Source organism: Ursus maritimus, unplaced genomic scaffold (assembly GCF_017311325.1).
Source record: "Ursus maritimus isolate PB19 unplaced genomic scaffold, ASM1731132v1 scaffold_23, whole genome shotgun sequence".
In the NCBI taxonomy this organism is placed as follows: domain Eukaryota; kingdom Metazoa; phylum Chordata; class Mammalia; order Carnivora; family Ursidae; genus Ursus; species Ursus maritimus.
In genome coordinates, this window is record NW_024424786.1 from 42,914,184 (window position 1) to 42,925,334 (window position 11,151).

Sequence of the window (11,151 nt, forward strand, 5' to 3'; positions counted from 1 at the left end):
TTTTTTTTTTTTTTTTTTAAGATTTTATTTATTTATTTGACAGAGACAGCCAGAGAGAGAGGGAACACAAGCAGGGGGAGTGGGAGAGGAAGAAGCAGGCTCCTAGCAGAGGAGCCTGATGTGGGGCTCGATCCCAGAACGCTGGGATCACGCCCTGAGCCGAAGGCAGATGCTTAATGACTGCGCCACCCAGGCGCCCCACTTCTTACACAGTCTTAACGCCAGACTGGATTCTCAACGACCGGCCTGTTGGGGTCTCTTTCGCTGAGGTCGCAGTTGCTGGGACGCAGCCAGCACCTTCGGTAAAAGCTTACGGTTCCGCTTTCACCAGGTGCTTCTTCTGACGGCCCTCTGAAGCTGCTGCCCGACAGCCACTTCGACGTGGCGGTCATCGACGAGTGCGCCCAGGCCCTGGAAGCCAGCTGCTGGATCCCCCTGCTGAAGGCCAGGAAGTGCATCCTGGCTGGAGATCACAAGCAGCTGCCCCCCACCACGGTCTCTCACAAGTAAGAGCCTTGCCTGCAGTGTGCTTCTCTGCCCTCACCCACCAACCCTGCGGTCCGACCTGGGGCGTGGCGGCTGAGAAGCCCCGACGTGCCCTCCTTGCACATTTCCTGCCTGTTTTTTTGCACACACTGGTTCAGGTGTCAGGTGTGTCAGGCCTCGCACTCGAGCTCAGGGGTCGTAGCCGCCACGTGCGTCTCTGTAGTCTCAGCACCTGGCTCCGTGCCCAGTCCGGGCGGTTGAATGGAGTTTCCTTGGCGAGGCCAGCAGATCGATGTGCCCCTTTCCGCCGGGTGGGATCTGAGACACTGTTGCTGCTGTGGGCGGGCCGACTGGCCTCTGGGTCGATCAGCTCCTGGCCTGGCGTGGAGTCTTTGAGTCCTGACCTGGAGGCACATTCTGTGACCTAGGCCGCAGGGGCGACTCTGTAGGCGCCGACCCTGTGTGCCACAGATGCCGCGGCGGTCCCTAGTGGTGTGAGCGAGCTAGCCGCCCCCAGCCCCCTCCTCACCTTGTTCCCGCTGCTCCCCTCACCCGCTGCTCTGGCCACACTGGCGTCCTCTGCCGTCCCTGTCTGGATGGCTCCTTCCTGGACACGGGGTGGCCTTGCCCTCCTCCATTCAGTACTCTCTCAGGTGGGCCTCCTCTATGGGCCGCCCCTGTGACCACCCTGTCTCAGCACATCCCTTGTCACAGCTTCTCAGTGTCTCTGAGCGCTCATCGGTCCCTCACAGTGGTGCGTGTCGGTCTGTCGTTTCCCTGGTCATCCCAACTAGGATGTTAGTAACGTGGGGCCGGGGCCAGGGCTGGCCTTGTGTCTGTGCGCCTGGGGCCGCCTGCCATCCCTGAGGCAGGAACTCCTTCCTGTGCAGGTGGCTGTATTCTTGTCCCGCTGCCACCTGAGACGGTCCTCCCTTTTGCCGTGAGTATGGACAAGCTGCAGTGGACCTTGGAATGCTCCCTTGTTGTTCTCTGAGGGCCAGAAGTGGAGACTCCCCAGCATGTGTTGGGTGGAACCCTGCCAGAGGGGAGTGGGGCCCCCAGGCGGAGGGGCCTTTGTTCAGGATCCCTCAGAGAAGGAGAGCACCCAACCTGGTTCCTCAGAGCGGGTGCAGTGCAGGTGGAAATGGGGGGCTGTGTTTGGGAAGTTTGTCCTGACAGAACCGCCCCCAGGGTGGGAGTCGGCGTGGAGCCTCCGGGGCAGGGGCTCCCTGGGCGCTATTCAGCGACTTGTTCCGGGGTCCCAGGGGACCTTGAAAGAGGGCTTTGTCCTCCACAGACCTTTGTGTGGAGAGCTGTGCCTCAGAGCAGGGACGCCCCCTCCCCTGTTGGGGGGATGCGTGCCGGCTAGTTCTCCACGTGCAGTTGGGCCTGGCGGCCGCTTCGCCCATATCACTGGCATGAGTTGTTTTCAGTAGGTGTCCGTACTGGAAGAGGTTGACCGCGGGGTCTTACAAGCTTACGACTAGGAACTTCCCCTCGGTTTTAGTATCACGGGAGACGGTGTGTCTCCATGGTGAAGGAGTGCTTGTGGCTCTGCAGCTTACCGGCTGGGTGGCCTTGGGCTGGTCACTCAGCCTCTCTGTGTCTCACTGTCCTCCAGGGGAAGTGGGAAGCATGACCCTCACTAGGTCCTAAGGTTCTGGGAGGCTCCAGTGAGTTAATGGGGTGAAGTGTGAAGAGTAGGTCACGGGAAGGGCCGAGCAAACACGAGCTGCCGTTGTGAGCTGAGCGATTACTCGTGGCTGAAGTATGTTGCAGTTTTAAACCGTTTACCTGTAGTGGTTTGCTATTGCTTCTGTAACAAACCGTCACCAACTCCAGCATTTATGGTCTGCGGTTCTGGACGTCAGGAGTCCAAACTCTGTCTCCCTGGGTAAAGTCAAGGTGTTGGCAAGGAAGCTCCAGAGGAGGGTTCGTTTCTTAACCTTTTCCAGCTTCTGGAGGTGCCTCACTCCTTTGCTTGGGCGCCTCCTCCATCTGCAAAGCCAGCAGGCGGCATCTTCAGCTCTCCGTCTGGTCATGTCTTCTTCCCTGACCCTGATCCTCCTGCCTCCCTCTTAGAAGGACCCTTTGATTGCTTTGGGCCTAGCTTAACTTCACACACACGTCAGGTCCCATGTTCGCAGGTTCCAGAATGAGGACATGGGCATCTCTGGGGTGACCACACCCTTAATTTTAGGTCAGAACTTGGGTGGGGGGGTTGATTCTGAGGCTTGAGCACTGCTTTCCTCCCTGGCCCCTGGTTTCAGGCTGGACTCGGGGACTCAGGCTCCCCTTCCCGGTTGCTGTCTTGGCGCAGGGCTGCCCTGGCGGGGCTGTCGCTGAGCCTGATGGAGCGCCTGGCGGAGGAGCACGGCGTGCGGGTGGTGCGGACGCTGACGGTGCAGTACCGCATGCACCGGGCCATCATGCAGTGGGCCTCGGACGCCCTGTACCACGGGCAGCTCACAGCCCACCCTTCCGTGGCTGGGCACCTCCTGCGGTGAGTGACTTGGTTCTGCCCCACCTGGCCTGCCCTGAGTCCCCTGGGTCCCCCGGACCTCGTTCAGTAGAGATTTTAGAGTCAAAGTCACCTCTGAGGCTGGTTTTCAGGAGGGGAGAGGGGCCTTGCCCTGGAGAGCTGGAGCGGGGTGCTTAGTCTCTGATGTTCTCCACGCCCCTCGTATTCCCTGTGGAGCAGCCCCGTTCTCCCGTGGGAAGAGCCCGTGCACGAGGGAGTGAAGGGAGATCGGAGTTCTGTTGTTAGGACCTCAGCTCTGCTTTATTGCCCTGGCCTCACGCATTCAGTCTCCCCCTGTGTGCAGGGACCTCCCAGGAGTGGCTGCGACGGAGGAGACGGGCATCCCCCTGCTGCTCGTGGACACGGCTGGCTGCGGGCTGTTTGAACTTGAAGAGGAGGACGACCAGTCTAAGGGGAACCCTGGTGAGCTTGCTCAGACAGGGCCAGCTTCCTGGCTTACACAGACCCCAGGCTTCTCTTTGTAGAAACCAGAGTGCCTGTAGTTGCCGACCTCAGAGGGGCTGAGTGGGGGGGGGGGGGGCGGGAGCCAGACAGGAGCACTCGTGGCACCCTTCTCGGTGGGCAGCACTGGTTTGGGGGCAGGAGTAGGGCTGGGAGCACAAAGTGGCTGAGCTCTGCCTGCTCAGCCTTGGGCGAGATCCTTGCTCACCCATGATACCAGCCTGCAGGTTGCACACTCAGTGCTACGGGGTAAACTGAGGCTCAGCTACGTGGCCTGCATCTTCATTGGCTAGATCTATAATCCTGCGGCTCAGGGCATTACCCCAGGCACAGTGTAAGATCCGGTTGTCGAATTGGGTGAAGGGCTGAAGAAACTAGCACGAATGACGGGGGTCCGCGTGGGGTGACCTGGACCGACAGCCTGCTTGCTGCCCTCCAGGTGAAGTGCGCCTCGTCAGTCTGCACATCCAGGCCCTGGTGGATGCTGGTGTCCAAGCGAGTGACATCGCCGTCATCACACCGTACAACCTCCAGGTGCGGGGGGCCACTTTGTTGGTGGGGCGCAGTCACCCCCCAGGTGCCTGAAAGACAGAGGTCACTTAGTGTCTCTGTGACCGTAAAGTCCAGGTGGAATCGACCACCTGATGACTGGATCACACATGATTCAGCATCTCTGTCCGTCTGTCCCTTGTACTTGCTCTGCCATGCTCCTGCTTCCCTGGTTGGCTTTGTTTTCTGGTCACCGGCTCAGGTGGCCCTGTCTGCCGTGGGCTGGCGCCATCCTTACAGGGCAGCCCTGGGGACCACTTGTCTCTTCACGGCATCTCCCACAGGCTCTCAGCTTTGAATCTGACAAGTCTGGCTCAGGTCCCCATGCCTGAGCTGGTTGCCGTAGCCGGAGCGGGGTCCTTGCCCATTTCTGGGTCAGCGGGAACAACCATCGCCTGCTCCTTTCTTTTTGGGGTCTCTCATGCTTTCTCTCTCGGTGCCTCTGTGCTTATCAGTAAAGCTTGTCTTTCTTGGTGGGAAAACGCAGCTGCGGCAGAATATCGTGAGATCGTTGCCACCCCATCCTGGTTCACAGCCATCACCCAAAGGGACGTCTGAGGGAGGTGGCTGTCACGAGCCGAAAGAAATGACACAATGTCAGTGCTGGGGTGTGGGGCCACGTCTGACCTGCTCACATGCTGCTTCGTGTGTTCACGGGTGGCTCAGAACAGCATGAGGCCCTCTGCTGAGTCTAAGGGCAGAGTGTCGGGGCCACCCTGGCCTGAGCTGAGCTGAGGACTTGAGCCTTACTTGCTGTTCCAGGTGGACCTGCTCAGGCAGAGCCTTGCCCACAGGCACCCCGAGCTTGAAATTAAGTCAGTCGATGGCTTCCAAGGCCGAGAGAAGGAGGCTGTGGTCCTGTCCTTCGTCAGATCCAATAGGAAAGGTACGTCGGGCTCAGCAGAGTCCTCTGGGGCAGCAGAGGGCCGACTGGGTTTCTGCTAGGGGCTCTGCGGGGCGGTGAGAGTGTGGCCTCTGTGAGCTGGCCGCTGGGCGAGAGGCAGGTGAGAGAGCGGGCAGGGAGTGGGGGGCAGTGGGGCCCTGACCGGAGCCCACCCAGGGCCAGTGCCGCATGGGGCGGGAGTGGTCCCAGGAGGCTGCGGGGGTGGGGGCTGGTGCTCCCGACAGAGGGAACGGAGCGTGAGCTGAGCAGCACGGGCGTGCGGGTGCTCTGGGGGACCGCCTGGATGCCCTGCCCGGGACGGGGAGGCCCCTGAAGCACAGAGCTTGGTTTTTGGCATCAAGGTGCAGTTAGCCTCAGGGCCCGGCTTTTATGCTGCTACGGTTTGGCTATTCCATTTGGTGTTTTACCCAGAAATGGCCTGTCTGGGCTTTGTAAGGCACTTTCAGTGGAAGGCTGAGGACAGATGAGAGAGTGGGGTGGCGGGGGCAGCCAAGGTACTGGAGCGTCCCTTGCGCTTTCCCCGCTGCCGGCTGCAGTCACTCTCTGGGCTGGGCTGAGGGAGGAGGTCGTACTTGGAGATGAGCTGTGGTTTGGTAGCTGCCACGTCTGGACCATGTGCAGTGGAGCCAGACTTGGGAAGCCATGCGTGGGCAGCAGGACGTCTGCGCAGGCGGCTGTGTGGGGTGGGCTGCTGGTCGGTGAAGGAGGGGTGTTGGGTGATTCCCTTGGTGATCATTACTGCTCGGGGGCAAGAGTCCATTTCCCGTTTCTTAGTCTTGGGTCTCACTTACCCCGGCTCGTTTCTAGGTGAAGTGGGCTTCCTTGCCGAGGACCGGCGGATCAACGTTGCTGTCACCCGCGCTCGGCGCCATGTGGCGGTCGTGTGTGATTCTCGCACTGTTAACAACCATGCCTTTTTGAAGACCTTGGTAGATCACTTCACAGAGCACGGGGAAGTACGCACAGCCTTTGAGTATCTTGATGACATCATCCCTGAAAACTACTCCCATGAGAGTTCCCAGGGCCACGGCCAAACTGGTGCAAAGCCCCACGGCTCTGCGGCGCTGGCCAGGAAGCCTCCCGGAGGCCGGCCGCAGGAGGGGGCCCAGGGGGCCAGAGCAGCTGCCGGGCTGGAGCAGAAGAGGCCGGGTGGGAAGCCCTCGGGCCCTGAGGTCCCTTCTCAGCCCACCCTCAACGGAGGCAGCCCAGAGGGAGCAGGGAGCAGAGACCGTGCAGAGCGCTTCAGGGCCAAGATTGCTGAGTTTGTGGCGAGTGAGAAAACTCAGTTGGAGTTTCCTGCTTCCCTGAACTCCCACGACAGGATGTGGATCCACCAGATAGCCGAAGAGCATGGGCTGAGGCACGACAGCACCGGGGAAGGGAAGAAGAGGTTCATCACCGTGAGCAAGAGAGCCCCGCCCACCCCACCGGCCCCACCGCCACCAGCAGGGGCCGGCAGCCAAACCCCTGTCGGTCCCAGGGCCCCTGGCCCCACACAGACCGATCCTCCTCTTGGGGAGCCAAGCAGCCAGGACCCCCTGAATCTGAAGGCCCTGCACCTGGAAAGGCTGCAGAGAGAGAAGAGCAGGCAGGAGCGGCCAGCCAAGGAGGGGCAGCAGGCCTCGCGCTCCGGGCTGCGCACGTTACCAGAGAAGAAGAAAAAGAAAGAAGCGAAAGGTAAGTGGGTTCACCTAATAGGAATACAGGCTTGGCGTCCCCTTAACTGGGGTGTTTGCCCCACTTGAGGCCCGCCTGTCACCCTCAGAAGGGCTTAGGACTTCCTCTCGGTGCTACGGCCCTGATACTGCGTCTTGCACCTTACGTTCAACTGGTTTGGTGTGAGCTCCCTGAGGGCAGTGATTGGTGACCTTCGCGTTCCCAGATCCTCAGGCAAGGCCTGGCAGGTAGCAGGCCCTCGGGTGCACTTACTGCAGGAGGAGACGAGGACAGTGGACAGGAGCCCTCGGGCAATTGCAGAGCTCCGTGCTGGGCGACGGCCTTGTTCCACTGGGACCCGAGCGGGCTCGCGCACCCGCTGGCCTGCCGGCTCCCAGCCTGCGCTGCGGCGGCCGTGCGCTGGCGTGCCCCGTGCATCTCTCTGCTCTTCCCCCCGTCCTGCACTGTGACTAAGTATCCGTGGGCACTGAGCTTGAAGACCTGGGTTTTGTGCAGGCCTCTGGGTAATCTTTTATTCCAGCCGTGGTTGGTCTCTCAGCGAGACCACGAAGCCATTCACGTCCTCTGTTTTTCATTAAGTTCCTGTGAGCAAAGCTGCACACGCATGACTCCCGGTCTTTGAAAGCAGCCTCCAGGCCTGAGGCTGTAGCTGAGTGGTTCTGTGGGATTCAGCGAGTGGCTCCTACGTGCCCAGCTTCGTTCTGGGGAGTAAGATCAGCCCTGCTCTCCAGGATCAGACGTTCTGGCAAAGGAAAGAAGTGTTAAATGCCTTTCTAAACCCCATTGAGAAGATGGTTAGTCCCAGGACACTGTGACGGGAGGACCTGGCCTGCCTTCTGGGAGGAGAAGGGTGTGCTCACTTGACAGAGTATCCTGGGGAGACTTCACCCCGTTTAGGGGATGGTAGCACCGCCTAGTTTTGAAGTGTGTTTTCAAGCAGCTACCTTCAGAGTTCATCTTGCCACTCAGGCTCCGAGTATAACCTGTGCCGTTGTCCCCAGACTCTGCCAAGGTCCCCGCAGCTGAGAAACAGGCCAGTGTGAGCAGGCCCCTGGGGCCGTGGCTGGAGGGCCCTCAGGGAAGGGTGCTGCTGAACTCATCAAGGGCTGCCTGCCACTCGGGAGGGTTGGGGGAACGCCAGGCGCTCGGTCCTGTGGGATAAGCGGTCAGGACTCTGTGAGATCCCATTTCTGGGTGGGAGCCTGAACACTGTGCGCCTGGTCCCTGCGTCTTGTCTGTTTCCTGAAGACACGGGCGAGCACCTTGTGAGGCCTTCTCCAAGTCTCCTGCTGCTGCTCCTGGGCCTCAGCACGTCTGTCCCTCCCCTGCCCTTGGGGGCCCAGCCGGCTGGCACGAGTGAGTGCGGGAGAGCCTGGCAGCTCCACAGCCCGTCGGGGTGGGGGGCGGGCTGGGGACACCCCCCCATTTGCAGGGGACCGTGGCAGAGTCGAACCTGCACGGAAGGACTGATGCGGCTGCGGCCCCCTGAGGCACGTGCAGTCCACGGCCAGCCATCCCGACGCGGGTGTGTGGTGCTGCGGCATGCCGAGTCTGAAGAGTTAACTCAGGGAAATGGCATGCCGGAGCATCTTGTCTGTGCCCGTGCCCCAGGTCATCAGTGACAGCCGCCTGGCGGATACCTTCCTCGTGTTACCTGCGTGTCTGTGTCTGTGCACGTGTGTGTGGAGTACGTGTGTGTTCCACAGAACTACAGTCATACGTGATCTTTTGTTTCTTTTCCACTCGTGAGCGTTTTCTGATAACTTCAAAAGATTTCTACGTACCTGGTCAGGAACGCTGAGGTCCCCTAACATTGTGAGCTGCGGATACGCTGTGGGTTGTCTGAACACGCTGTAGTTTCCCTGGTACGGTTAGCGTTGTGCGGAACGTCCTTGTGTTTAAATGTTTTCTTGATTAAAGAGGATGGACTTTTCAGGGCCAGTTTCCATGCACTGCCAGCCCCTTCCAGGAAGTCCGTGTGCTGCCCACATGTCGTGGCAGGGACCGGTTATTAGCTCACTGAGGGAGGGCCGCTCTTGGCTGGATGGACACCAAGCTTGACTGAGGGTCATTTGCCTGTTCACTGTGACCCGAAAGGGGGCAGCCGTGGATCTGACATCCACGTTCTTCCCTGTTTGAGTGACCCTTTTCTTCCCCTAGGACACGCGGCTGTAGATTTGCCCGGCGAGGAGGACTTCGATGCCCTGGTCGCGGCCGCCATCAAGGCTGATAACAGCTGTGGCCTCGCGAAGTGCACGGCCAGCGTCGTGACTCTGGGCCAGCTCTGTCTGCACTGCGGCCTCCGCTTCTGCCTCAGCCACCACCTGCCCGAGGTACAGCCGGCAGGGAGGGGGCGGGCTGTGTCTCCGGGGCTCTGGGCAGACGTGCTCCACGCGCAAATGGTAGCTGGGCGTGAGCACTAGGCATTTCTGAACGGACATGGGCCCGTGCTCCGTTCTGGATGCATCGGGGTGTGGGGGGATAAAACGGCACACTTGCCGAGTTGCAGCCACGTTGGTAGGAATTCTGGGCAGAGAGGATTTTGTTCCAGTGTCTTTGGGGTCCATCCGTGGGTTAGCATGGGGAGGTGGGAGGTGGGAGGCCCCCGGTCTGAGACGGGCTGGCTGCCCGGCGTCTTTTTCATTCGTTTCTTGAGCTCGTTTGGATGGGACGCTCTGCCAGGTGTGGGGAGCGGGGGCCGGAGCAGGCTTCCTCTGCCCTGGGGGGCGGGGACCTATGGGGGCCCGGGTGTGAGGCCACAGCCGTTACCACGTGCTGACCGTGTGGAGGGAGGACCCGGTGCCAAGCGGGCAGCAGAGGTGGGGGCTGCCAGAGTGCAGGTGAAAGGTGGGGAGCAGGGCTGGGGAGGGCATGTGTGAAGGCCCCAGGGAGGGGGTGCCTTTGTGCAGCTGGGAGCAGAGCGGGAAGCAGGGTGATGGAATGGAGGCTGAGAAGCCTGACCCCGAGCAGTTGAGCCCTGGTTCCGGAGACTGGAGGGAGCACTGGGGGGTTCAGCACCGCCATGATGCCAGAACCCTAGCTGCAGCACAGGGAAGGCTCAGGGCGAGGCTGGGAGGTTGTGGAGAACGCAGAGGGGTGGGCGTGGACCCTGAACGGGTTGTGGGTCATGATGGGAAGGGGAAGGAGGACCCAGAGGGGCCCTTGGGTTTCTGGTTTGGGCCCATGGGAAGTGGCAGGTGTGGGGGAGGGCCTGTGGCACCTGGGGTGTCACCATCCTGGACAAGCTGCATGGGGGTCCTGGTGGTGTCCCACCCTGGGCCAGGGAGTGCAGCTGCTTGCCCACAGGGAGCTCCGCTACCTCCGAACCTAAAGAAGTCCTCCTCCCGGGCAGGGGCTCCTCTCCCTCCCCCTCCCCCTTCACTCACGTGCATGCACACGCTTTCCCTTCCTCACACACATGCGTGTGTGCACGGTCTGTATTCCTGCCTGTTGACAAACCATGTGGTGTTTTAGAAAGCCGTTTATCTAGAACGTTTAGAAATCGTTAAGTGCAAGGTTTGAGTGACCAGCTTGGGTTACTGGCACAGCCTGTGTGGGAGGGGCCAGCCCCCAGGCAGCTCCCACTGCAGGAGCAGCTCCTGGCCCCCAAGAGCACACGTTCCCCATGCAGCTGGTGGAAGTGTCGTGGGGGCCACCAGCGCCGTGTCCCGTCTGACAGGTCCCCCTGCTCTGAGATGTTCTTGGGGGGAGGGGGGCGTTGTGCAGAAATGGCACAGGGCTGGGTGGCAGGGACTGGGCCGCAAACAGCAGCTCTGTCACCCGCTCCCCTTGTGACGTGGGCAAGTGAACTCTGCCTCTGCCCTGAGCCGCTCTCCCCACACATGCAGTGGGCAGTGTGCCTCAGCCCTCACCCTCTGGCCCAGGGGTGGCGAAGAGCGGGGGACACTGGGTGTGGGGTCCTGGGCCACGTGGAGGGGATGGCGCCACACGGCTGTCTCTGGGAGAGTCGTGGTGGGCAGCCCGTGGGCCTAGGGCCACCCAGAAGGGGAAGGGGCAGGGGTGAGGACAGTGAGGTGAGGGAGGGGCAGTGAGGGAGGGAGGGAGGGAGGGGGGCAGGCACTGCGTGGGTGGCAGGCCCCCCGCAGGGGTCTCGGTGAGCTGCACACAGGGCTGGGGGCGTGACGAGCGAGGTCCAAACTGGGTCACACATGGCAGTTCCCAAGGGAACACTGTTGGTCAGCGCAGCAGGGAAGCACAGACTTTCTAGAAGGAACCCGTGAGGCGCACACTGGCTGTAGCGCCTGCCGCTGAGAAGTGCTCGGAGGGTTTCCTTTCGTTTTTCTTCCTTTTCTTTCAAAACCAGAAGGAGTTATGTGAGTTTTCTGGGAACACGGGGACACTTCGTCAGCTCAGGCACGTTTCAGAGCTCCCTCAACAGGCCTAGCACTGGGTGCAGATTAAAGAGCGCAGCTTTCTGCCCAGAGGGGACGGTGGTTGCCCTTCAGCTGCGTGCTCACGGAAGGGGAGCGTGTTCACGTTCTGCCGGGGGCCGCGTGTGTGTGCGCGTCCCCCCCCCCCCCCCCCCCCCCCC

General features: G+C 61.1%; 1 protein-coding gene across 1 annotated transcript in view; it reads left to right on the forward strand.

Moving 5' to 3' along the window:
- IGHMBP2 (immunoglobulin mu DNA binding protein 2) overlaps positions 1–11,151 on the forward strand; it is a 26,445-nt gene that overhangs the window by 13,898 nt on the left and 1,396 nt on the right. The window contains exons 8-14 of the mRNA XM_040639575.1: positions 332–506; positions 2,807–2,989; positions 3,312–3,430; positions 3,909–4,003; positions 4,781–4,904; positions 5,730–6,599; positions 8,760–8,932. Coding sequence (XP_040495509.1) covers positions 332–506; positions 2,807–2,989; positions 3,312–3,430; positions 3,909–4,003; positions 4,781–4,904; positions 5,730–6,599; positions 8,760–8,932 — 1,739 coding nt within the window. The remainder of the gene's footprint in view (positions 1–331; positions 507–2,806; positions 2,990–3,311; positions 3,431–3,908; positions 4,004–4,780; positions 4,905–5,729; positions 6,600–8,759; positions 8,933–11,151) is intronic.